This window comes from Oryctolagus cuniculus, chromosome 21, assembly GCF_051225735.1.
Source record: "Oryctolagus cuniculus isolate XC-2025 breed Fujian yellow rabbit chromosome 21, ASM5122573v1, whole genome shotgun sequence".
Lineage (NCBI taxonomy): Eukaryota > Metazoa > Chordata > Mammalia > Lagomorpha > Leporidae > Oryctolagus > Oryctolagus cuniculus.
Genome location: NC_142887.1, coordinates 5,826,679 through 5,853,536, shown reverse-complemented (window position 1 = coordinate 5,853,536; position 26,858 = coordinate 5,826,679). Strand labels below are relative to the sequence as shown.

Here is a 26,858-nt window from a genome sequence, read left to right as displayed (position 1 = left end):
AGGGGCCCAAGGACTTGGGCCATCTTCTACCGCTTTCCCAGGCCACAGCAGAGAGCTGGATTGGAAGAAGAGCAGCCGGGACTTGAACCAGCGCCCATATGGGATGCCGGCACCGCAGGCAGCAGCTTTACCCGCTACGCCACAGCGTCGGCCCCTTGAAACATGTTTATTCCTCTTCCATTCTTATTGAGGTGCAATTCACGTGCAATAAAATTCACTTCCCAGAGTTCACAGGGTGTGCAGCCCTCACTGCGCCCAGAGCTTTCCCATCAGCCCCGGAAGAGCCCTGGGCAGCCCTGGCCTCAGCCCTCTCTGTCTCTGACGGACTCGGTCCCTGGACGTGGGATTTCGGGCTGACCCTCCCCTGCCCTGCCGCCCTGAGCTGTCCCCTGTGTTGCCCCTGCTCACGCCGTCTGTGACCAGCAGGCTGCTCAATGCTCCCTCTGCGCTGCGCGTCCTTTTGCGCCTCTGTGTGCACTGTGCATTTTTCCTCCAGTCGCCCCCGCGACTTCCCCTTTATACTCAATTCTGGAGCAGCTATGACGCGTCCCGGCGGGCCTCTGTGTGTGTCTGCATCTCTTGCTTGGGACGGTCTGAGCTGCTGGGCTGGGGCTGGGTGGCTTTCCTTTTGCTTTTTTTAAAATTCTAGCTCACTATGTCTTCAAGTGTTTTTTTTTTTCTGTCTCACGCGCTCACGTGTGCGTCTGGAATTTCACACGTATGTTAGCGCCTGTGATGCCGTGTCTCTGCTCTTCGTTCCGGTTTGGCTGACTTCCCGGGCCTGGCACGGAGCGGGCTGGTGCCCCTCACCTGGGCTGATTCTGCAGCGGAGCCGCAGACGCAGTGTGGTGTCCGTGTGTGTGCACGGACGGTGCTTCTGCGCGGCCCCTCCTCCAGCTCCGTCCCCGCAGAGACCCCGCTGTCCAGGAGTGTGGTCTCCGTGTTCAGCATGTGAACCACACGTACTCAAGATTTTGCATGTTAGAGGCTTGGCTGCCTTGTTTCCTGACAGGGGGTTGTGCCATAATTCTGGGGTGAGTGGTGGACATTACGAGGAAGACAGTGGACATTCAGTAAGCAGGATTTATGCTGGCGAAGGGGCCCAACTCTTCTCTGCTGGGCCTTTCATGTGTCTGTGTGCATGCGTGTGAGGTGCATATATGTAGGTGCAGAGGCACCTCTGTGTATGTGTGTGTATACATGTAAAGTGTGCCTGGGTCTATACGTGCAATATTTGCGTGCTGTGCATGCGCACACACGTGCATGTGTCTTATGACATGTGACTAGATATGCATGTATGTAATGTGTGCACGAACACATATATGATATGTGTTGAGTGTAATGTATGCAAGATCATATATGCATGTGTGACAGTACATGTGTTTCATACACACATACAGGTGCAACAGGGCACACCTGTGATGTGTATATTGTTGGAAAAGAGTTGCAGATTGGTGCCTCCTCACACAGGGCACCAAAATGCTGGGAAAAGAGACGCAGAACAGAGAGGAGGCAGTGTAGGAATCTACAGCCAGACCGAATTTATTCAGAGAAATGAATCCGCAGAGGTGGGCGACCAACTGCTGGCATCCACACTGACAGAGCACGGGCAGAAGGCCCCGACCCCCAGGGGCCAGGCCTTCTTATATTGTAGGAGGTCTGGGATGGGGGCGGGGGTGGGGGGTAGCAGGTGGAGGGGAATTCCTGGAACTGGTCTTTCAGGTGAGGGGTGGGGGGTGGGGTATGAGGCAACGGGTGTGAGACCCAGTTGAGAGTCAAGGGCAGGGAACGCCTTCCAGTGCTTACCTCTTTGGGCCGTGAGCGAGAATGGCTGAGGCTGATGTCCTTGTCCCATCACATATATACATGTGTGTGAGTGGGCAATGCACGTGTGTGCAGGTGTGCAGGTGCACACACATGCGTGTGGCATGCGCATGTCTGCATGTGTGTGGTGTGTGTGTGTGTGTCTGGGCAGCAGCCGTGCTCCGCTCAGTGGGGGCTCAGGCTCCACCTCCCCACACACGGTCTGGTGCGGGGTGAGGGAGGCGTGGCAGAGGCACTGCCGTGCCCTGCTGTGCATTCAGCTCAGCTGCTCCTGTATGGCTGCACCGTGGGCTTTCCTGGTCTTCAGGGGCTGGCTCCTGCTTGCCTGGTGCAGCGACCCTGCGTCCCTGGGTCTCGCGGCGGCTTTTCTCAGGGAGTTTCCCTCCCTCCCCCGGGGCTGGGATGTCGCCGGCCCCTCCCCCAATGCTGGGTTCCTCCCTGCTTGGGGCCCTGGAGGGCTGTTCTTTCCCTGTGACCTCAGGACTTGGAAGGTCTGGGCGGGCTCCCTGGCTCCGCACAGTGGTGGCCGGCACTTCCTGGCTACCCTGGCCCTTTCCCCATTTCCTGCTGGCCTCCAGTGTCCCCTGCAGCCCTGCCAGACCCGGGGGGAGAGCGGGCACGGAGCCCCCTGTGCCGGGCACTGTGCTCTCAGCCCACACAGTCTCCAAGGCCTTGAAAGCCTTCGCCGATGGCGCTCGTGCACGGGGCTGCTGCCGGCGCTCACCCCAGGCCTCCGCAGACTTGGCTTTGCCCAGCCCTGTCAGTCATTCCTGGGGCCTGCGGTCTCGCCTCATGCCGGTTTGCTTCTCCTCCCGCCTCTCACCTGCCTGCCACTCACCTGTCTGCCTCTCTCACGTCTGTCTGTCCCACGTCTCTCTCTCACGTCTGCCTCTCTCATGTCTGTCCCACGTCTCTCTCTCACATCTGTCTGTCCCACGTCTCTCTCTCACGTCTGTCTGTCCCACGTCTCTCTCTCACGTCTGTCTCTCTCACGTCTGTCTGTCCCATGTCTCTCTCTCACGTCTGTCTGTCCCACATCTCTCTCTCACGTCTGTCTGTCCCATGTCTCTCTCTCACGTCTGTCTGTCCTATGTCTCTCACATCTCTCTCTCACGTCTGTCTGTCTCACGTCTGTCTGTCTCACATCTGTCTGTCTCACGTCTGTCCTCAGGTCAGTCTGCCTCCCTCTGTCCTGGGCGTTTCGTTGAGCGCGGTGCTCTGGTCCCAGGACAGCTGTGCCTCACACGTGGTGGGTTTTTCTCAGACGGGAGTGGAGCTCTTCCCAGCTCTGCCCGTCAGCAGGCGGAGTCTGGTTTTTGTTATCGTCCCTCGAGCTGCTCCACCCCCGCGCGTCGTCTCCCTGGAGCCGGGAAGCGGCCACGGTCAGAGGGGCCTCTCCTTCATGAGTTCTCACTGAAGCCTCTTCCGGGGCCTCCCGCTGCCTGCATCTCATCGGCCGCAGGCCACAGGGAGGTGACCCTTTTTAACTGAACGCGTTGGAGCTAAAACCCTACTATGCTTGGGGTTTACCTAGGGACAGAGAGAGCAGATGTTGTGGTGTCGCCTGTTCGGCCACCTCTTGGGAGGCTGGCGTCCCACACGGCCACTGGATTGAGTCCCGGCTGCTCCACTTCTGATCCAGCTCCCTGCTCGTGCACCTGGGAAGGCAGCGGAGGATGGCCCGCGTGCCTGGGCTCCTGCACCCACGTGGGGAAGACCCAGATGCAGCTTTTGGCTCCTGGCTTTGGCCTGGCCCAGACCTGGCTGTTGGAGCTATTTAGGGATTGAAGCTGCAAATGGAAGATCTCTCTCTCTGTCTCCCCCCACCCCCCGTCACTCTGCTTTTCAAATAACAATATTTTGGCAGAAGTGGGAGAACGGTTTGGGTTGATTAGCAGTGACTACCACGTGTATTCTTGCTTGAAATGCTCATCACCAACCGAGCAGTTTCCTACTTTTGTCCTTCTCTTTGAAACCGGATAAAAGCTGTGGGTCCTCCCCCAGGAAACTTCTCAGGGGCACATTGGAACCGCGTGTGCGTGCGGTTCGCGGCGCTGACAGGTTCCTGGACGCCTCTGGGGTCGTGGGGCTGAGGCGCACGCGCGTCTTCCCCTCGTCCTCTGAAGGCAGAGCCTGAGGCAGACGCGTGCGTGGGAGCCGTGCTCTGCAGGGCGACTCCAGGGGAAGGCGGGTGACAGGGGAGTGACAGCGGGGAGCGGGCAGGCGTCGATGCAGCAAGGCACGGGACCTCCTCCAGGGGCGGGGCTCCCGATGCGTCTGGGCTCCTGCAGGAGGCTGAGTGGGCCCCCGACGGGGGACAGAGACGCCACGGCAGGCGGCAGGGGCTGCCTCTGGCTCCCAGGAGTATGGAGGTGGGAGCAGAGCTGGTGGAAGCCGGCGTGCGGCTGCCTGCCCTGCACAGGCGCAGTGAGTGGGCTGAGCAGGTCTCAGGTGGTGCCCGGAGGGGTGCGGGACCCAGGACCGGTGGCCGGGGTCCATGCTTCTCTCCAGCTTCCCTCCTGCCACTGCCCATCGTGTTCACGCCTCGATGAACACCAGATTGCTCGCACTCACCAGGGCCCTGGGTTGCGAGGGGCAGAAATCAACCTGAGATGTGTTTGAGCTAAAACATGAGTCTGTTCTAGAAACTGGCTTTAGGTAGAGCAGGATCCAGGGGCACAGGAGGCATCATCACGTTCGCTCTCACCCCTGCTCTCCTGCTGGGATGCCAGCATCTTAGGCACATATTTGAAATATTTACATTTGAGAGGCAGAGAGAGGGAGGGTTGAGATCTTCCATCTGCTGGTTCACTGCCCACACGTCTGCACTGACAGAACTGGGCCAGGATGAAGCCCGGAGCCTGGGACTCCCGCTGGGTCTGCATGTACGTAGGCCATCACCTGCTGCCTCCAAGTTGCCTTAGTAGCAGGCTGAATCAGAAGTGGAGCTGGGGCTGGCGCCGCGGCTCACTAGGCTAATCCTCCGCCTGCGGTGCCGATACCCCGGGTTCTAGTCCCGGTCGGGGTGCCGGATTCTGTCCTGGTTGCCCCTCTTCCAGGCCAGCTCTCTGCTATGGCCCGGGAGTGCAATGGAGGATGGCCCACGTGCTTGGCCCCTGCACCTGCATGGGAGACCAGGAGAAGCACCTGGCTCCTGGCTTCAGATCGGCATAGCTCTGGCCGTAGCGGCCATTTGGGGAGTGAACCAACAGAAGGAAGACCTTTCTCTCTGACTCTCTCTCTCACTGTCTAACTCTGCTTGTCAAAAAAAAAAAAAAAAAAAATGAAGTGGAGCTAGGCCTTGAACCCAGGCACTCTGATGTGGGCTGTAGGCGTCTTAACCGCTACACCAAATGCCCACTCCAACGATCGAATTTCCCACGGGGGAGGGAAAGCAGGGAAGACGCTGGTTGGCATGGGGTGGGTCACTGTCCACCCCAGACCTGCTGAGTCCGGTGCCTGTAGTGTGGAGGGGCTTAGAAGTCCCTGCTGAGTCCGGTGCCTGCCGCAGCACCCGGCAGTCCCAGCGCAGGCCGGGTCGGCGAAGGTGAAGGAGGAGTTCTGCGAAGGGAACGCCGAGGGGCGGGCCAGCGGAACCACTGTCAGCCACGCCATGCTGCACCCCGAACTTGAGCCCCGGCCATAGCTTCCTTCCAGAATGTTCTCTCTTACTTTAGCCATTAAGAGAATTCTCTAGTCCCTTCCTGTCACCTCCTCAATGAACTTACCCCGAAATCTTCTAACTGGGCTCCTTTCTATTTTTTTTAAAGATTTATTTATCTGAGAGGCAGAGTTACAGACAGACGGAGATCTTCCATTTGCTGGTTCCCTCCCCAAATGCCTGCAAAGGCCAGGGCTGGGCCTATCTGAAGCCAGGAGCCCAGCGCTTCTTCCGGGTCTCCCACGTGGGTTCAGGGGCCCAAGGGCTTGGGCCATCCTCTGCTGCCTTCCCAGGCTGTTAGCAGGGAGCGGGATCAGAAGTGGAGCAGCTGGGACTCGAACCAGCGCCCATAAGGGATGCTGGTGTCGCAGGCGCAGGCTTAACCCGCCAGGCCACAGCATAAGCTGCTTTCTGTAGCACTGTGAGTTGTGAGCACCTGAGCCCGTTCTCAGGAATCCCTGCTCTGCTGAGTTCATCTACCTGGAAGCAAGCGCCAGGTACATGCAGCTCTGCTGCTGCTACCGAGAGGGGGTTCCGTGGTCTGTGGGAATCCGTGTGGCTGGAGGAGACATGGGAGGGTGGTGTGATGGGGCTGTAGGAACACATCGCCCCACTCCCTTAGCCTGGGCTGCTCCGCAGGGCTCTTCACACAGCCCAGGCCGTCCAGGAGCCACCTCCGACCTGCGAGGGCTGCTGGCTGCGTGAGGCCCTCAGTTACAGCCCGCGGGCAGCTGGCCTCCCGCTCAGCAGCGCCCGTGAACAGTGATTGAGAAGAGGAAGCCTCGCCGGCGCCGTGGCTCACTAGGCTAATCCTCCGCCTAGTGGCACCGGCACACCGGGTTCTAGTCCCATTCGGGGCGCCGGATTCTGTCCCGGTTGCCCCTCTTCCAGGCCAGCTCTCTGCTGTGGCCAGGGAGTGCAGTGGAGGATGGCCCAGGTGCTTGGGCCCTGCACCCCACGGGAGACCAGGAAAAGCACCTGGCACCTGGCTCCTGGCTCCTGCCATCGGATCAGCGCGGTGCGCCGGCCGCAGCGCGCCGGCCGCGGCGGCCATTGGAGGGTGAACCAACGGCAAAGGAAGACCTTTCTCTCTGTCTCTCTCTCTCTCTCACTGTCCACTCTGCCTGTCAAAAAAAAAAAAAAAAAAAAGAAAAAAAAGAAAAAAAGAGAGAGAAGAGGAAGCCTCACCACGGTTAAGGCTCCATCTTGATATTGGATCAGCGCGGGCTCAGTGCGGATCCCGCGTGCCTTCTGGAGCAGAGCCACGCTTCCCGTCCCTGAGCCGTGCTTGCGATGGCGTGCGGGCTGTCGGCCAGGCACCGGGCCGTGCCATGGGCTGGACACACAGTGAGCGAGTGGCGAAGGCCGAGGCCTCCCTGCGCGTCGTGTCAGTGGGGAGAGACCGGCAGGAGGCGAGCCGATTGGGAAAGTGAGCACAGGGGGTATCGCACAGCACAAGGGCTGAGGAAGCCTGCTGGAGGCAGGGCAAGGAGGTCGAGGGAGGCCCACAGCCAATCCCAAGTCCCCTGACCCAGGCCCGCCCACGCTTCAGGAAGGACTGCTCTCTCACTGAGCACACGAACCTGCAGCCCAGGGAGCGTGTAGACACCTGGGGCAGGGGCTGCCGAATTCTTCTGCATCAGTTTCTAGTCTGAGTGCAGCCTCTCATTATGTGATAGCAATTTATTGATTAGAAAAATGTGTGTGTGTGTTGGGAGGTTGGTTTGGCCTGTGGGTCAGGCACTGGGGTGCCTGACTGCTCCGCCCCAGGAAGCAGCGGCGATGATAGCAGCCCTGGGTCCCTGCCACCCATGCGGGAGACCTTCCCAGCTTCGGCCTGGCCCTGCCCCAGCCGTGGGCATCTGGGGAGTGAACGGGCCAACGGGAGCTCGCTTTCCCCTTCTGTCTCTCAAAGCAAGCAAGGAATGAAAGACGGCCATGTCTGCTTTGCTCAGTCTTGGAAGTGAGAGAGGCATGGACTTAGCACCTGTTTAATTCATCTCAAGTTAGCGCTGTGGTGCCTGCCTCCTCCCAGGGCAGTCGGAGGGAGGTGGCAGGTGGGCGGTGGACGGGAGGCAAAGATAAAGGCATGAACTGTCCTCCCAGTGCTCACACCCAGGCAACGGGATAAAGGTCGTGGAGTCCATGGGTTTGCAAGTGCCGGGGGTGGGGGGAGAGTTCACAGAAACCTCGGGAACCTGCTGCAGCCCAGGCTATCGGAGAATCTGCAGGGCCCACGGAGGCAGGCGCAAGTTAAAAATAATCACCTTGTGTTCTGACATCAGCGTCTCTCTCCCCCGGGGCGATGCAAGCCATTTTCTTGTCCTCTTTAGGAAGCGTGTGGGTTCGGGACGCTTGGTTCCCATTTAAAGTCAGGACAGTGGAGATAACAGTATCAGCCGGCGTTTACTTTCTGCTTTATAATGATCCTCGCCCAGTGAGGTTTTCTCTTCGTAAGAAATGGCACCATTTATTGAGTGCTACATATTTTCCCAGCTCCACTTCTTTCTCACCCACACTGTCAGAGGCCCGGCTGGAAACAGAGAGGCGCGGTGCTCTGCCCCGCAGCCCAGTGCAGGGGGGAGGGTGTCGGTGTCGGTGCTGAGAGCCGGGTGCGGCGGAGCATGGGAAGCACCCGCAGCTGGGGAGGGGCAGGCTGCATGTGGAGTCATTCGGATAAACTGTGCGTCGTGGGCAAACGGAGGCCCAGCTGGCTGAGGTCGGATGCTATCACGTTGGGTGCTGTGGTGGGGGTACGTGATCACGCGGGACATCCCGTAAAAGCGGCCCATCACACACCCGACTTCTGAAAGGGTTAAGGCTGAGGCTCGGTGTGGCAGCCGTGGCGCTGTGTTTATTCCCACTTTGGCCCATAGATCTCCTGGTGTCTCACTCTGGGCGCCCGGGGCGTGGGTGGAAACAGAGTTCACAGTTTGATTTACACTTTGTGTTTCATATCTATGCTGACTTTGAGGGTGCCGACTGGAAGGCGTCTTTCTCCCCCCCCCCCTCTCTCCCACACACACACACACACATACACACACGTCGGTTTGGTCTGCTTCTGACCCTGCAGATCTTCCCGGTTGTTCCTAACAGGCTGGTGTTAGGACCCAGGAAGACGCAGCAGCGACAGGCCGGGTGTGAACGGAGAGCCCGAAGTTTGAGGAGAGCCTCTGACATCACTCACTGCTCTCCACCCGCAGGGGACGCGGTGCGTGCTCAGCCGGAGCCAGGGCCAGCCCAGGGCGGGCAGGAGCTCCGGGGCGCACGGCTGCGCGCGGCGTCTTCTCTCCCGCACTGCAAGCACAAGAGGAAAGTCCGGTCGCAGACCTGGACAGGGGCCAAGGAAGCTCTTGAAATACGCGGCAGAGGCTGACGGCCGGGGCTGCCTGCTGGCTCGGGACAGCCTGCCCGGGGCTGCGAGCCGACTGGGGTTTCTCCTCCCTGCATCGCGTTCCGCGGGGGCCCTGCCAGCTGCCATGTGTTTATCGATCACTGAGGAATTCCAAGTTTGCAGACCAGGAAGGAACACCCATTAGCACTCTCGGCAGCTGCAACGCACACACTGAGGAAGACTCCGACCCTGCTGCTTCTGAACCCGTGAGAAGGCGCCTTTCCCAGGGAAGTGAAAGCTGAAGGGGCCGCTCCCGGATCTCAGGGACACCCCCAGGCGCCCGGAACTCAGGGACGCCCCCAGGCCCCCGGAGCCGCCCGGAACTCAGGGACGCCCCCAGGCCCCCGGAGCCGAGGGAACCATGAGGAGGCTGCTGTCTCTGGGCTGCTGGCTGCTGCCGCTCTGCTGCAACCTCCAGGTAGGTCCTGGGGCTCTCCTGGGATCGGCCGGGACGCTGCCGGCTGCCGCGTGTCCCGGGTGTGTCTCATGCTGTGGTCTTCTGCGTGCAGGTGCATGGCGCCGACTCCAGGATCCAGGACCATCCAGGTGAGAGTTTCCTCCGTGCTCTCTTGCTTGCTGTGGGCACCCTGTTTCTCTCGAGGGGCTCCGCGCAGGCCCTTGGTGGGCTGCCCGTCTCGCTGGCCCTCCACAGCCGTGGGTGGGGAGCAGGTCTCCTGTCCAGCCGACTCTTGCTTGGGTCGTGAGAACAAAGTCTTTCGATGAAGCAAATGCGCTCCTTTGGGGTTGAACATTTTCTGTCTCCTTCGACTCGCGTCTCGCATCTTCAGTGACAGACAAATGCTGCAGCCCCCCTTCCCCCCCCCTCCCCCACCAGGTGCTGGTTCACTCCGTCCCTGATGTCTCCTCGGTGGGGGGGATTTCTCCTCCGTGCCTGCACCTGGCACGGAGGGAGCACCCTCACTCCAGACAGAGCCTCTTATCTTTTGTTTTGTTTTAAAGATCTTATTTATGTAAAAGGCAGTTAGAGATAGAGACAGAGAGCGACCTCCCATCTGCTGGTTCACTCCTCAAATGGCCACAACGGCTGGAGCTAGGCCAGGCCAAAACCAGCAGTCTGGAGCTCCATCTGGGTCCCCACGTGGGTGCAGGGGCCCAAGTACTAGGGTTGTCTTCCGCTGCTTTCCCAGGCCATTAGCAGGAAGCTGGACAAGAAGTGGAGCAGCTGGGACTTGAACTGGTGCCCCTGTGGGATGCCGGAGTTGCAGGCGGCAGCTTTACGTGTTGCACAATGGCACAGGCTCGGAGCCTCTTGGCCACTGTGGCTGCTCAGCGTTGTAGTGTCGGGGCCAGGTGTGTCCTTGGTGGGTGTGTGGGGTGCATATCTGGTGGGAAGGGGGGAGGTGCCAGTGAGTGGCAGGAACCCGCTGCCGGCTAATGCCACGCATGTCTGCTGCTGGAGGATGTGTGGTGGTGAGACCTCTGCCGGGCTCTAAGCCTCGGCTGGCCCGCTGGTGACCTGCTGTCTCTCCTCCGAGCAGCCCTGCCCCCCTTTCCAAGGACTCACCTTCAGACACGCCAGGCCCGGCCAGCCCTGGGGGCCCCAGTGCAGGTGCGACCTGAGCTCCCAGGAAGCCCTGCTCTGAGCAAGCGCCCGTGACACACGGGTGTCAGCGGGGGGGAGGGGAGGGGGCTCTCGGCTTTGCTCTCCCTGCTGAGTGTCGCGGCGCAGGACGGAGCAGTCACTGTCACGGCCTCCGTGTGCCAGCCACGGCGCTGGGACGCGGCCTCTGCTCCCCATGTGAACTTCCGCTGTGCTCCTGATGTCCCTTGTCTGAAGGTGTGGATGCTGTGGTGGCCCTGCGTCCTCCTTTCTTCAGCCAGAAAATCCAAAGAAAGCAAGCAGGGTGTCCGTGGCCTGGGGCTGAGAAAGGCAGAGGCTGCCCGTGCCTCGCAACTCCTGTTCTCCCGCCCAGCCTCGCCTGCAGCTCACGCTGGTTCCGCTGGAGGAGTGACGGGAGACGGGGAGCAGGGGCTCTCCTCGGGCAGCGGTTGCAGAGCAGGGAGCTCAGGCAGAGCTGGCATGTCCCGGAGCCACAGAACCAGCCGCTCACAAGGGCAGCCACGCGTGGCAAAGGAGCGCTGGGGCTCTTCTCAGACTTTGCCTTGTGAGACAGCATTTACATGTGTTCTCATGCATCCACACAGTTCAGAGCCCACAGGTGTCCAGCCACATCCACCCATATGCGTCCACATATGTCCTCAGAGTCCACAACCCCCACATGCACTCACACATCCAACATGTGCCCACAGACATCCACATGTGTCCACACACGTCCAACATGTGCCCACACATGTCCACATGTGTTCACACAGTCCACATGTGCCCACACAGTCCACACACGTCCACATGTGTCCACACACGTCCACACACATCCACATGTGTCCACACAGTCCACATACATCCACATGTGTCCAGAGTCCATCCACATCCCCCATACGTGTCCACATATGTCATCAGAGTCCACACCCCCCACATGCACGCACACGTCCAACATGTGCCCACACATGTCTACATTTGTTCACACAGTCCACATGTGCCCACACAGTCCACACACATACACATGTGTCCATGGAGTCCATCCACATCCACCCATACATGTCCACATATGTCCTCAGAGTCCACACCCCCCACATGCACACACATGTCCAACATGTGCCCACACACGTCCACATGTGTTCACACAGTCCACATGTGCCCAGTCCACACACATACACATGTGTCCATGGAGTCCATCCACATCCACTCATATGCATCCACATATGTCCTCAGAGTCCACACACCCCACATGCACTCACACGTCCAACATGTGCCCACACATGTCTACATGTACCCACACACATCTACATGCACTCACATCCACACAGTCCACACATATCCACCTGTGCACAGACATGTCCACACAGCCCACAGGTGTCCACACACATGTCTATGCAGCCACACATGCCCATGGACATTTGTGCGGTCCACGCACACGCACACGCACTTGCATTCTTGACCCTAAACTTCCAGGAGCTGTGAGCTCAGTCTTGGCCCCACACAGATTTGCTCTCTACGACCTGAAGGAGGCAGAGAAAATGCTTCCTGAGGAGCCCGCCGCCCCAGAAGTCACAGCGGCGCGGAGCGGCAGGAGTGCCCAGGCGCGGGCGCTGAGTCGGCGGGGTGGGGGGTCCTCCCTCCTGTCTAACTGCTCCAGCTCTGGGGACTTGGCACTTCCCCCGCCCCCATTGCTTTCCCTATCCGCTTATTTGCTTCTCTTCTCCTCTCTGGAAGGGTGATGAGGGCTGGTGGATCACCGTCAGGTGTCTCTCCGAGGACAACGCCCTGCTGCTGCCTGCTCTGTCCTCGCCACGCTCTCCGTGGAGGCAGTCTCTCTCTCTCTCTCTCTCCCCCCTCCCTCCCTCTCTCTCTCTCCCTCCCTCTCCCTCCCTCTCCCCCTCCCTCCCCCTCCCTCTCCTCTTCCCTCCCTCTCCCCTCCCCCTCCCCCTCCCCCTCCCTCTCTCTCTGTCAAGTCACCCTGCTTCCTTTCCCTGGCGTTTGAGGCTCCTGCCTGCCTCCCTCCCCTTCTCTCTTCCTGAGGCTTGCGCTGTCCTTTGCTCCACTCCTCTGCTCCTGCTGAAAGTCTGACCCTCGGCCTCTGGGGGGTCACCGGAGAATCCAGCAGCTGCCTGCCCATTTCTGCTCCCACCTCGAAGGCCACAAAGCCCTCTGGGGACACTGTCCACGCACGAAGGGCAAACTAGAAGCCGCTTACGTCTAGTGTTAGTGCTCTCCTCCCGTAGTGCTAGCCCTCTGGGCCCAAGTATTAGTGCTCGTCCCACAGCATCAGCACTCCCGCACTCCAGTGTTAGCCTTCTCGTGCCGCAGTATTAATACTCTGGTGGCATTGATGCTGTTAGTCCGACAGACACACTTTCATCTGTGGTGTAAGTGATTCGCACACAGACGGCTGGAAAGACATGGGCTTTCCCTTAGGGAGTTCACACTTTGTAAGGAGGAAGGGGACACAGCTGCTGGTTAGAACATTAGCTGAGTGATGGGTGTGAGGTGCACACTGCTGGGGAGGGGGCGCCAGTGTAGGACAGTCACCCTGGGCTTCTCGATTTCTCTACAAGACTCCAACACGACAAGGAGCTTTTCCTGTCTCCTTCCGGCCCCCGCCCTGTGCCACTCTTGAAGTAAGTAGTGCATGTGAACTCTGTGGAAGACCTGATGGTCATCTGGTAAACCAGAGCTGTGGGGCTAGCCAGCCTGTATAACTTATAGTCTCAGGGGATGCCTGGGCTTCTGGTACTTGGTTGTGTACATGAGCCCAGGTAATCGGACATCTGCCAGTGCAGATCTCGTGTACTGGAAGCTGATTGCAGAGGTTAGGGTTAGGGTTTAGGGTTTAGGGTTAGGGTCAGGGTCAGGGTCAGGGTCAGGGTCAGAGTCAGGGTAAGGGTCAGGGTCGGGTCGGGTTGGGTTAGGGTTAGGGTTAGTCATGGTGACGTCACCTTGCCTAGGTGCTGTCTGTATGCCCGTGTGACTGCAGTTCCTCATCTCGGAGCTCGGGTCAGAAGGTGAGGTCGACGGGGCCCCCAGGGACTTAGCCCGCCCTTCCCGTTACCTCGGAATGGAGAGGAAGGTGAGGCCCGTAGGCGGCACGCATGAGCCCTTTGCCCGCTGCCTGCCTCTGCGCCGGGCGGCACCGCGGAGCTGCGGTGGCAGATTCGATCCGCAGGGCGTGAGCCGTGAAATTGCAGGTCCTTTTTTAAGATTCACAAACAGGTCCTTTTATAGAGAGCTTGTTTGTACTGAGCAAAAGGGAACATAAAAAAGCAAAAGGCCGCACCCTGCCATTATCCCGATGTTTCCCGGCCCCGGGTTCCTGTCCAGGGGGCGGAGGCCGCTCACTTCGCCGCCCTGCGTGCGGGTCCGGGAGGCCAGAGCAGGTACTGACGGCGATTGCCTGACACGGCGCGGGCAAGGCCGGCAGGTCGTCACCGAGCCTCATTCCTGGTCATAACGTGCTTGTCGCGGTTCTCACAGCCGCTCGTGCGCCCTGCTGAACGAGTGGAAACTTCCGGGGCACCTGCGGTGTGACTACACTCTGTGTTGGGTGTGTGTTTCTTCATCCTTGCGTTTTCCCATCCGTCCTGTCTGTATGTGGCCTCCTCTTTAAATCGCTGATGTTGGATCCTCGCTGATGTTGGATCCTTCATACACATCCCACGCCCTAACTGGTTGCACTGTTGGAGCTCTAACAGTGGGGAGACTTCCAATGCAGACGTCAGAATTTCTCATCCCACCCCTGTCCCACGGAGGAATGTGGTAGAAGAGAACAGACCAAGTCCTCGCAGTCAGAGAGCAGGGTCTGATGTGTGGGGCAGAGAGCACACTCCCAGCGCCACCAGCACCACCACCAACATGCCACAGAATTGCAAATAACACGAGGAAGCGCCATGTGGTGCGGGCAGTGGCCGAGAGGCGTCCAGCCAGCCTGCTGAGGGCAGGCACGGCCCTGTGAGACGCTGGGCACGGCATCGCAGCGTTGGGGACAGGAGAGGCCTGCTGCAGTCGGCCGTCTCAGTCGGCGCACGTGTGTGAGCAGTCCCCTGAACAAAACCCCGGTATGGCCTCCCGTGACGGATGTGAAGAACAAGTGATAGGGAGAGGGTAAGGGTAGGAACTCTGGGGCCAGCGCTGTGGCACAGTGGGTAAAGCTGCTGTCTGCAGCACCAGCATCCCATATGGGTGCTGGTTCGAGTCCCGGCTGCTCCACTTCTGATCCAGCTCCCTGCTAATGGCCCGGGAAAGCAGCAGAAGATGGCCCAAGACTTGGGCCCCTGCACCCACATGGGAGACCCGGATGAAGTTCCTGGCTCCAGTCTGAGCGAGCCCTGACAGCTGCAGCCATCCAGGGGAACGGACCAGTGAAAGGAACCTCCCCCCTCTCTCCCTCCCTCCCTCCCTCCCTCTAATTTTCAAGTAAATAAATCTCTTTTTTTAAAAAAGAGTAGGGAAATGTGGAATACTGAAAATTTCAGTTTCCTGAAAAGGAAAAGACTATTTGGAAGGTAGAGTTAGAGATCTTCCATCTGCTGTTGGATGGAGGCTGAGACTCACACGGGTGCCCACATGGGGCGCCAGAGGCAGGCGATGGTTTAACCTGTTACACCACAGCGCCGGTCCTGGAACAAAGACGTCTAAAACTTTTTTGGGGCATTAACATGGCGCGCTCTCTCGCTCACCTTTTCTCCCCCCCTTTCCCTCCCCCCAGGCACTGACTCGCTCTGACCACGGCCTGTCTCCCTCCCCCCACGCCTGTCTCCCGGGGAGACGTGCTCGCACCTGGCCTTCCCCTCTCTGCTGCTCCCCTCCCTGCCCCTTTCCTTTAGGGCTGGGGCCCGTGGGAGGGGCGCGGGAGAGCCTGTGTGTAGCACGAGGGCCTCTCTGCGGGAAACCGAGGCACTGCCTGCCCGGAGGACCTCGCGGCACCTTCCTGAGGGGCGAGGAGCCGCACGGGTCCTGTTCCCCTTGTTCTCCCGACTTCGGGCTGTTTCACTCCTTTGGTCGTAGAGAGAACCTGTGGGCTGAGCCTGGACCCCTGAGCTGGTTAGCACCACGTGGTATTAAAATCTTGCTCACGTTCCCATTTTGGGAGATTTCAAGTAAAAACATCTGGATTTCCAACTTCTCTTTAAAGAGCGGGAGGGAGGCGTGACAGTCCTCGGTGCAGCTTACCGCCGGGCGACGGGTGCTGGGTGTCGGGGAGCCGCTCCTCTCGGGCTGCCCGCCCGCCCTGGGAGGCACCCGTGGTCCCCACGGACAGCGCTGCTGTCTCCTCCCAGCGTCTGCGCCTGTGGCTTCCGGGAGCTGACGGTCACGAGTGTCCTCCCTGGTCCCACTCAACAGCACCGCATGACCTGCTGCCCCCGAGGTGTTACTCATCTCGCCCCCGGGGCTAAGCCGGTGTGGTAGCTGTGGGAGGCCTGAGGCAATGCAGGGGTGGGCACCTGACCAGACGCGGGCACAGGGAGACGAGGCAGCGGGCAGACGCTGGCTCGTGCCGGGTGGGGCTTGCAGGGTGTGTGGGACGCCCTTGACTCTCAGCCCTCTGCCACGAAGGCCGTTCGGAGGAGTGACATCTGTTCTTTGTATACGAGACGTCATATCCTTTTCCAGACGAACTGAATAACAAGTCGGTGAGGATTTCCCGTCTTCACCGTGAATATCCGAGTTTTGGGGAAAAAGCACGACAGGGCTGAAAATGAGTGTGCCTGAGTTTTACGTTTTTGATGTCGCATTACAATAACTGTTCCCGTGGGAACAGCCGAAGCCAGGTGTCACTTTCGGCTGTGCCCAGGACCTAGGTCATCGTCTAGATGCTTCCTTGAGCTGACACAACAGCTTTGCACTGGGCTCACACGTTGGGCCCGTGTGTCCTACTGAGGGGACAGATGCAGATGGAAACCCGGGTCCGGTGAGCTGGGTGTGTGCAGATGTTTGGCGCTGGGAGACAAAAGTTTAGACACTGGAGTCCTGCAGTTTCCGTGTGGACGTTCCGTGTGGACACCGCCTGGGCTGACTTGATTGTGAACACCGGTCTTAAAGACCTGTTTTTCGAAAGGCAGAGTCAGAGATGTTTTTCATTCACTGGTTCACTTTGCAAATGGCCACAATGGCCAGAGCTGGGCCAGGCGGAAACCAAGAGCTTCTTCCGGGTCTCCCACATGGGTGCAGGAGCCCAAGCACTTGGGTCACCTGCGGCTGCTTTCTCAGGTGCATTAGCAGGGAGCTGGATCGGAAGTGGAGCAGCCGGGAATCAAACCTGTGCCCATGTGGGATGGACGCCAGCATCACAGGTGTTGGCTTTACCCGCTATGCCACAACGCCGGCCCCTGTAAAAGATTTTTTTGCTAAAGGTTTATTTATTTGAATGGCAAAGTTAGAGGCAGAGAGAGAGAGAGAGACCTTCCATCTGCTGGTTCACTCCCCAGATGGCCACAATGGCTGGAGCTGGACTGATCCGAAGCCAGGAGCCAGGAGCTTCTTCTAGGGTTCCCACATGGGTGCAGGAGTCCAAGGATTTGGACCTCCTTCCACTGCTTTCCCAGGCACATCGGCAGGGAGCTACATTGGAAATGGAGCAGCTGGGACTCGCACCAGCGCCCATATGGGATGGCAGCACTGCACGCCACAGTGCCGGCCCCATCAGAATTTTCAAAAGGGAACACGGCTCCAAAAATTCCGATGGAATAAAAGGATAACGAGTGGCTCGCCCCACACCTGACCAACTCCCACTCCCCAGTTTCCTCAAATCCTCGAAACCCAGAGTCCGTTCCTTGGGTTCACTCAGCTCAACCTCTTTCCTTTATGCTCTGTGCGCCTGTATTTTATACAAATTGTCTATCATTCACATAGGGTTTTTGTTTTGTTTTGTTTTTTTTTGTCTTTAAAAACGTTGAGAGGCAGAGACAGAGTTCCCGTCTGCTGTTTCTCTCCTCAGATGCCTGCAGCGTTGCAATCTCTGGTTCACTCCCTAAATGACCACAACAGCCAGGAGCCCAAAACTCCTTGGGACTGGGTCGGTCCAGTCGGGAGCTGGGAGCTCAGCCTGGGTCTGGCATTCGGGAGCCATCACTGCCCCCCGCCCAGGGTGCACACCAGCAGGACACGGGCATCGAGAGCTGGGAGTGGACACCAGACCCAGGCCCTGCAGTGTGGGATGTGAGGGTCTTGACTGCGAGGCCACAGGCCTGCCCCTCCCTTGATGGATGTAGTAAACAGTGTTGATGACGGAACATTCTCTAGCAGTGTGACCACGCGGCCTCGTTATTCGACCAGCTGCACGCTGAGTCCATCACACAGAGGGACGCAGACCTCTGGGAAGGAGCACTGAGGTTGTGTGCAGGCTTTGCTGCTACAAGCAATCCTGCGGCGCCATGTGTGTATCTCGAGGGAATTCCTGGAAGGAAGTTACCAGGTCAAAGGGGTTGCACGGGACTCGTGTTGTGGCACAGCGGGGTAAGCCACTGTGACGTGGGCACCCCGTGGGAGCGACGGATTGAGGCCCAGCTGCGTCACCTTCAATCCAGCTCCCTGTTCATGTGTCTGGGAAAGCAGAAGAAGATGGCCACAGTGCTTGGGCCCCACCACCCACGTGGAGACCTGGATGGGGTTCTGGGCTCGCTGCTGGGGTCATTTCGGGAGTGAACCAGCAGCCTAAACGTCTCTGTCGTCTCTCCTCCTCTCTGTAACTCTGCCTAGTAAGTAAATAATTTTTTAGAGGGACTGTGCGCTTGAAATTTGGATGGATGTAGCCAAATCGTTCTCCACAAAGGCTGTAACTGATCTGAACTCCCACCAAGAACGTGGTGGAACCTGCCACCGTAATATCTCTAACTCTGTGCCTGCCTGTCTTGCGGGTACACTCCGATAGGCTATCTTGTTGTAGTTTGAACTTTTAAAAATTGCAAGCCAAGTTGAGCATCTTTTTGTAGATTTTAAAATAAGTGGCATTTATTTTTCTTTTGGGCTTTTGTCCCAATGTTCTAATCATTTGTTTTTCCTTAACAGTAGTTTTCTTGATACAGTAAATTTAACACATCTAAAAATCTGCGCATTTTGGTCATGTATTATATAAATAACATTCCTTGGTTTGAATTTTTTGTACAGGAATTTTAAAATTTTATGCAGTGAAACACGTGACCTCAGAAGGTTTTGTTTTTCCTCTTTGTGTTGCACTGGCATGTGCTGACTGTCCCTGTGTCTGGGGCAGAGCGTGACTGCATGGCCATGCCGCCGTGAGGACCACACCTGGGGTCTGGCACGTCCACCCCACCTCAGACGCCTATCGCTTCTTTTGTACTTACAGCTTTTAAAATTATTTTCATTCATTTGCGAGGCAGAGAGAGACATCTCCCATTCCCTGGTTCACCCCCAAATGCCCACTGGAGCTAGGGCTGGGCCAGGCTGGGACCGGGAGCTGGGGACTCCGTCTGGGTCTCCCACGTGGGTGGAGAGCCATCCTCCACTGCCTCCCGGGGTGCACGTTAGCAGGAAGCAGAGCTGGGACACAAACCAGGTACCCCGACGCGGGGCACAGGCGCCCTGAACACCCCTTAACCGCTAGGCCGAATACCACCCTGCTCGGCAATTGTGCCCCAGCTGGAATCGTCCAGTGTAAAGAGTGAGGTAGGGATCTTAGTTTTTCCCAGATGGCTAGCAGCACCTTCGGCTGAGTAACTGTTCCCTCTGATTGGCGAACACGGCGTTCACGGTGAGCCGCCCGGGGCGTGTGTGATCCTTTGCCCTCTGGGCTCCCGGGTCGCGAGCAGCGCCACACGGCCTCCTGTGCTGGCGTCGTGGGCGATCGTCTCCCGCAGTGCTCCCACCCTGCTCCTCCCCTCGCCAGGCCCGCTTGGCGGCTCCTGCTTAGGTATGTTCTAGAAGAGTGGGTTCCGTGGTCACTTTCTCTCCCACACCACTGCCTCGGGACTGGTAATTCCCGGTACGGACTAAAGGATTTGGATATTTTTATGATCCTGAGTCTGCCATTTCCAGAGGGGGCTAACTCCATGTATCCAGTGGCTCCCGTTTTTCCTGTGGTTTCTTTGTGAGGGTCTCGGACAGTCTCAGCGCCTCGTTCTTGAATGTTCCCTCTTGCCGCAGTATGAACGAGAGCTTTCCTTCCGTTGCGTCTTAAAGCCTCGTCCCCGGCTCGCGGTGGGCGGCGGCGTCCGTGCGAGCGCCTGGCCGGGCCCTGCTGTTTGCTGGAACAGCTCTCGCTCGGCACATTCTCTTCCCGTGTGTCATCGTTTTCACGCTGGGTAGGAGGCTGCATCATCTGACAATAATGATCACATTATCTCTGCGAAGCACGTTACAGGGAATAACACGGAGGCTGCCCTATTCATTTTCACTTTTCTGTGACCTGGCAGGCACTTTGGGCGGTGGACTGTGACTCAGTCGTCGGGACCGTTACTCCCACTTCTGGGAAGGGGGCGCAGGAGGGCTCTCCCACGAGGCTAAGCTGCGTGCATGGAGCTGCTCACACCAGTCACCTGCAGGAGTAGGGACAGGACACGGCTGGTGGTTCAGGGTCGGGGGAGCGCTGGTCACGGTACACAGCAGCCTCTCTTAGACTGGGGGGAAACCAGGAAGTCACGTTGCGTTGAGAAAAGGGAACAGGAGACAGAGCTCTGGGCCGTCGTGTCTGCCCAGGGCAGGGGACTGTAGGGCATTTTGGAAGGAAGCGCTTTGAGTGTGGAGGAAGCACGGCGGGGGAGCAGACCTGTGTGTGACTTTGCACCTGAAACCACCTGTCTGTCCGCCCGATTGAGCAAGACTTTTATTCTCCCTTTACAAACAGCTGAGAACAGCCATGTAGGTTGTCGCTGGAACGGAACCGGGGAACGCTTGAAAGCGCCTTGAACGGTGCCCGGCACGATGTGGGGGTTGCCTCCCTCCTAAGACGAGTTTCAACCGTACAGCCTCCTCCTGTCTGATGGCCTCAGCTGTTAACTCTGAAATAGTGTTGGATGGCGGAGTGACGGACATCTTGTCTGGTTCCCAGCACTGAGGGGCATGCGTCTAGGGCCCCGGCACTGAGCCCCGTGGCTGTGGTTGCCAGTCACAGGCACCGGCCGTTCCGCCCAGTCAGGAAGCTGATCGCTGGTCTCTCACTGCAGAGTTGCTACAGCCAAGGACGTCTCTCAGGTCTCCTGTGGCCCCTGCACACCTCGCTCTCCCCTGGCCCACACGGCGTTTGGTAAACAGTTCATCTGCAGTGCTTTCCTAACCAGGATTTTTTGTGTTCTTTTTCCCCTCAAGGATTTGAGGTCTTGGCGTCTGCGTCTCATTACTGGCCACTGGAGAGCGTGGATGGGATCCATGAACTTCAGGACACGGCTGGAGGTAGATCGAGGGTGAGGGGGCGGGGCTGAAGACGCAGCGGGAGCCACTTAGACTGAAAGGCAGGGCAGCCGGGGGTACACCTGGGTGTGAGCACCACACTGAGAAGGAGAAGAATCTGACTCTGTTTGCAAACAGGCCGAGTGTGCAGTCTCTGACAGGTCCTGTCTCTGTCCCTCCACCCACCCATCCATGTATCCACCCATCTGCCTCCCCCCCCACCCCGTGAATCCACCCGTCCACACCTGTGCATGCACACGTGATGGAATGAGGAAGCCACGTGAGTCCCCTCCTCTTCAGAAAGTGCTTTTCTCCTTAGTCCTTGTTTCGGGGCAGTCAGGGGAACAGACGTGAACAGTTGCCTTGAAGCCAGGATGACGGGGCCTAACAGATGCGCACGCAGGTTCTGTTAGTAGCTGTTGGAGGCATTTTACTGCAAGCTGTGTACTTCTTATGTACGCAGGACAGAACTTACGATTCAAAGTTTGATGAAAATGTGCTGTTTCCCCAACAACCTGAAGGCTGACGGTGCCACAGTGGACCCATCTCCTACGAGCCAGGGGTGTGTCTCCACTGCACAAGACCGGCACGACACCCAGGCCCCCAAAATGGGGGCTGTCTAGGGAGGGGTCAAAGCTTGTGCCGATTAAGTACCACTCACATGTCACCCCACAAAGGCATCCCCCAGCTGCCAGCAAGCGTTCCCAGACCCCTCAGCTCCCTCTGAGAACTTGGCATTGTCTGAGCTGTCTCCCGTGGGGCTGGCATGGGCCAGTGGGGGCCCTGTGTGATGTAATTCATGTTTTTATCTAGAGTAGGGCAGACACATGATACTCTGGGGCGTTTTTTCCTATTCCAAGGGGAGCCATTTTTAAAAAGGATTTATTTATTTAGAAGGAAGAGCAATAGAGGGGGAGCAAGATCTTCCATCTGCTGGTTCATTCTCCAAATGGCCACAATATCCAGGTCTGGACCAGACCAGGAACTCCATCCAGGCCTCCCACATTGGGGGCGGGGCCCCAAGTGCTGGGGCCTCTGCTGTTCCCCAGGTGGGTGAGCCAGAGCTGGCTGGCAGCAGGGCAGCTGGGAATCAAACTGGCGCTCCGATACGGAACGCGGGCGCTGCAGCTGGCGGCCTCACCTCCTGCACAGCGCCCACCCACAGAGCCGTTCTGGCAGTACAAGTTTTGAATGTTGGGGAAGGTTTTGCATTTTATTTTTATTTATTCATTGCTCTTGACTGTATAAGCAGCTGGTTCATGCATCATGGATTTGCTGTGCAAGGAAACACGTACACGCATGCTCACTGGTGTTCTTGCCATGGTTGCCACAGCTGCACGCCGTGTGCCCTCCTTCTTGTGGCTCACGTGCTGCAGGAAATCTGGCGTCGGCACTGCTGACATCCTCATGCTGGCAGGTGCAGGCAGGGGCCTCTGAGGGTGCCGCCCCTTCCGGGACTTTGCTGTCCGTTCACAGCAGCGACCCGTCCATCGTCTGCACTGCGGGTGCCGACCGCCCCGGGCAAGCTCCAGAAAGCCACTTCCCCTCGTTCTAACCCAGTTCTCCTTGCTCAAGGCCTTCATTGGAAAACCCTTGACAGGTGGAAGTGCGTTGTGGAAACAGCTCTTTGTTCAGGCCCCAGCGACTGAAATTCCAGGATTTATTTGAAACTGGAGCTCGAGTGACTACCAGCATCCCCTCTCCCCTCACCTGCGCTCCTTTTTTTTTTTTTTTTAAAGATTTATTTATTTATTTATTTGAAAGTTAGAGTTACAGAGAGAGGAGAGGCAGAGAGAGAGAGAGGTCTTCCATCCGATGGTTCACTCCCCAATTGGCCGCAACGGCTGGAGCTGCACCGATCCAAAGCCAGGAGCCAGGTGCTTCTTCCAGGTCTCCCACGTGGGTGCAGAGCCCAAGGACTTGGGCCATCTTTCACTGCTTTCCCAGGCCACAGCAGAGAGCTGGATTGGAAGTGGAGCAGCCGGGACTCCAACCTGCGCCCATATGGGATGCCGGTGCTTCAGGCTGGGGCATTAACCCACTGCGCCACAGCGCTGGCCCCTAGCTGTGCTCCTTGTTGTAGACTAAGTCGGTGCCCTCGGTGTTTTGGAAACGTTTACTGATGAGGACGTTTCCTCCTTGGGCTGTAATCATGGCCTTGCCATGGAGCTCTGCTCGCCGAATGGCCGTGGCACCCCCGCCAGGCTCCTCACTCCTGTGCCCTGCAGCTCGCTGGCCGATTGCAATTTGATTTCGGGCTCCTCGAGGGGAAGACGCAAAGCCCGGAGGCCATTAGCACGTTCTGCTGCCGGGGACCGTGGAGCGGCTCTGGCAACCACTCTGCGGACGTGTGCTGTGTCGTGTCACCGAGTCAGCCGTGTGTCCTTGGTCATACACTCGTGACATTGTTTTTGCTGTGTTTCTGTCCCCGTTCTCGTGACGTCGTAACATTGTTTTGTTGTGCTGTGTTATAGATGGCCAACTTCAGTTTCCTATCTCTCAACTATGTATCCGCCTGGGAGCTGGAGCCAGCCAGCCGGAACCACCACCGTTACGTGGCAACCCAGTCCGGCAGCCGTGGAGCTGACGGCCCGCTGGCCTTGACCGCACGACGGGGCAGTGGAGGCTGGCGGGAGGCAGGGTCAGGAGAGACAGCTGCAGGCGGCTCCCCGGGCGCCAGGAGCCCTCCCGGCCGCCGGCCGGCTTGAGAGATGTTGGTCTGATGTGCTTTGTCTCACTCATCCGTTGTGCTTTCTCTTTTGTTGTTCCACTCAGCGTTGCGAACCCACAACCACACTGTGCTTGCTTCCCATAACTCTACCCTTGTCTACACCAGTGAGTCTGCCTACTCAAATTTCTCTGCGACCGTAGGTGAGCACTGACGTCCCGTGTCCTGTCTTCCGTCCACTGTGCGTCTGCGATGAACTGAAAGACCTGGGTGAACTCGTGCTGTCTCGGCTGCAAACGAACAAGCACTAAGGCCCTGGGGCAGCGGCGAGACCCCGGGGTGTTTGAGACACCCACACGGGGCCCAGCCACAGGGAGCGCCACAGCTCTCCCAGGCTGCCAGGGGCTTCCAAGTCAACTGCTTGTTTTCAGAACAAAACAGACACACCATGAGGTCTTTGCTAAAAATAGAAGTGGCTCGGGTCGTTAAGCAGATTACAGTCTTTGGGGAGGAGAATATACCCTTTCCAGGGAAAATTAAAATGCCTCATCAAAAATTTGATCTGTTACAAACATTAAAATCAGCATTTCTCCTGCAGCAGGATTTAAAAAAATCCTTAGAATCTGCTGTATGAGACACGCCCAGCAGCCACGACTAACTCGTGTGGCTGAGCGGCTGGCAGAGTGGTTCTGTTTTCGGGTGCAGCTCAAAGTCGGGGGGTGGTAGTGGCCGTCTTGGGTGGGTCCTATCGGGGCAGGAAGCCAGTTCTGTCGCGGATCTCTGCTGCACGCATCCTGATGGCTGTCTCGGCTGAGAGGCGCGGGGCTTCCCAGCGTGATTCTGCCAGTCAGCCTGGCTCAGTTAGGGTCTACACAGCCTGAGTCAGGTGTCGGTCTGCTCGTTATCCCCTCCCTCTGAGACGCAGGTCTCCCCCACAGTGGGTGGGGTCAGCAGACACCAGAGGTGTGCGGCACAAGCCGTGCTGGGAGGCCCTGTGGGTGTGGTGAGCAGACCCCGCTCTCCCTGACGCCCTGGGCTGAGCTGACGCCCCAGGGCAGGCTTTCTGGGGCGCAGTCCTGGCGCCTGTGGTTCTCGGCGTGCAGCCGTCACATCTCTCCTGTGAACCACTGGCCTCCATGCTCAGTGCCAGGTGCATTTGCCTGGAAATAGGACAAACCCGAGGGCTGGCGAGGCGGTGCCTCTGAACCGGGCCCTGGCCATTTGGTCTCGTGCTGGGCAGGCTCTCCTGGGACTGGGGAGTGAGAGTGGGCGCTTGGGCCATGGTTCCTGGGCCCAGGAGCTTCCCACCAGAAGTGAGGAGCAGAGGGAGGGGAGGAGTTCCCCTGTGGCTCGCACCCGCCCTGAGCCGAGAGGGCTGCTGTGGGAAGCTCGGGAGAGGAAGGGCATGGGAAGGACTCCGACAGCTCTTGGTGCAGCTCGGGCCACTGGGTAAGTCCACGGTTGGCAGTGGCCATCTCACCAGGGCATGAGAACACACGATGCATAGTGATAGCGCGGTAATCGATAGGACCTAAGAGTGATTTATTACCCAACATTAGGCCTATAAATTCCTTACAGTTTAATGATTAACAAGTGCCCGTCCAAGCCATCAGTGTTAGTGTTGCAGGATGACATATGTGATTATAAAGACAACACCGTGTGCTCCTGTGTGAGCTGTGAGCCTGACACGCCTCCAGACACCCGTCCCGTGGGTCGTTCATGTCCGATGTCGTTTTCTCGCTTAGACATCGTGGAAGGAAAGGTCAACAAAGGCATTTACCTCAAAGAGGAGAAAGGCGTGACGCTGCTCTACTACGGCAGGTACAAGACTTCGTGCCTGAGCGACCCGGCGCAGTGTGGCCCTGACGGTGAGTGAGTGACCCGGGGTTCCGCCCTGCGCATCGGCGTCAGGCAGCGCCTGTTCCCACGCCCAGCGCGGATGGGGGCCGCAAGTTCTCATTAATTGCAGGGTGCACCACGATGACGGCTGTGCCTGGGGCGGGGAGGCCTGGGGAGACAGCTGGGCGAGGGCTTGTCCTGGGGCCTGAAAGTCAGCACCGCGAGACGAAAACATAAATGAGGTCAAGAGTGAAGACGCCGTCCTTCAAACACAGACCCGTGGTGTCACGTGGGCCCTGGACGGGGAGGAAACGGATGGGGGGCTCACGGACCATCAGCTCTGGCTCTGAGATGATTGAGGGGCAGGGAGGGCATGCCCGTTAGCCCCCGCACCGGTTTGCTTCCGGTGCTCATGGGCAGAGTGGCGTGACGGTGGAAGGAGGCGTCCCAGCCTGGGGCGGCAGCGACGCCATGGACAAAGCACACGTGCAGGGGACACAGGGAACTGCGTCGTCCTCTAGGTCCCTGTGAGGAGCCACCTGCCCTCCAGGCTGGGAGGTGTGTGGGCCGCTGTGGACGCGGTCCGGGACTTCAGTGTCCTCAAACCATGCCTGCGAGCCCCAGTCTCTCCTGCAGGATGAGATGTTAAATTCCGAGGAAGAAAAAGTTCGGTGCGAGCGCAGGGTTTTGGGCAGCAGACGGCCTCTGGGATGAGCTGGTTGCCGTGACCCTGGCTCTGTAGAAGCAGGCCACAGCTTAGCGGGGTGAACCGCGGGAGGCTGCCTCTGGCCTCCGCAGAACCCGGGGTCTTGCGGCGTGGCTCTGAGCACCCTGGAAATGCACCCGGCTGGTTTATTTTTGCAGGTGAGAGTGGTGAGGACAGGGCAGCCAGGTCCCACGGCCCCTCCCTGCCCCCACCCCTCCTGCATCAGGTGGGTGGGCACTGTGCCCCTGCCCTCGCTGGGTTTCTGGGGAGTGGCTTCTCGTTGGGGTAGCGGCGCTGCTACACTGAAGTTATCTCGTTCGGGGATGGGGCGGGCCTGGGTTCCGGGATTCCAGTGACGGGGGCGATCCAGCCCCCAGCGCAAGGGAGCGCCGGGCCCCATCCCGGCCTGCCTTCCAGATCCGGCTCCCGCTTGGCCGGCAGTCTGCGTGCGTTTCCAGTTCTCTGCCCAGGTGGACGTCTCGGGTTCGGGATGACTCGTGTCGCTGGGTCGCAGCAGGTCAGGCGTGAGCAGGGAGGAGCTCCCATCATTTTCCAACCTGCAGCCCATGGGGGGCCCGTGCTGTGGGGCGACTGCGACCTCACCCTCACACGACTGGCTCTGTGGACACGGCGTCCGTGGGTATCGCGCACAGCGAGACTCCCGCCGACCTCCTGGCCGCTGCGCAGCAGGCGGTGTTCGGAGGGGCTGGGACTCGTGGGCGGTTACGGCGGGAACGTGCCACGAGCCTCCTCCGCTCTTTCTGGTGAGGGCACAAACCGACAGCTCCAGGATTCCTGTCACGGGAGGGCAGCACGAGCCCCGCCCCAGGTCCACGGCTCGTCCGGGTC

At 58.6% G+C, this 26,858-nt stretch overlaps 1 protein-coding gene across 2 annotated transcripts in view; it reads left to right on the top strand.

The window, feature by feature from the left end:
* Nucleotides 1-8,717: 8,717 nt before the first annotated feature.
* Nucleotides 8,718-26,858, top strand: part of ADGRD1 (adhesion G protein-coupled receptor D1) — a 118,304-nt gene continuing 100,163 nt past the window's right edge. The window contains exons 1-5 of one of the 2 annotated variants that reach the window (XM_070066275.2): nucleotides 8,725-9,297; nucleotides 9,389-9,425; nucleotides 20,716-20,799; nucleotides 23,572-23,667; nucleotides 25,210-25,332. In XM_070066275.2, coding sequence (XP_069922376.2) covers nucleotides 9,241-9,297; nucleotides 9,389-9,425; nucleotides 20,716-20,799; nucleotides 23,572-23,667; nucleotides 25,210-25,332 — 397 coding nt within the window. In that variant the 5' untranslated portion in view covers nucleotides 8,725-9,240. Of the gene's footprint in view, nucleotides 9,298-9,388; nucleotides 9,426-20,715; nucleotides 20,800-23,571; nucleotides 23,668-25,209; nucleotides 25,333-26,858 lie in introns of both variants that reach the window. The other variant, XM_070066276.2, reaches the window with a different exon arrangement.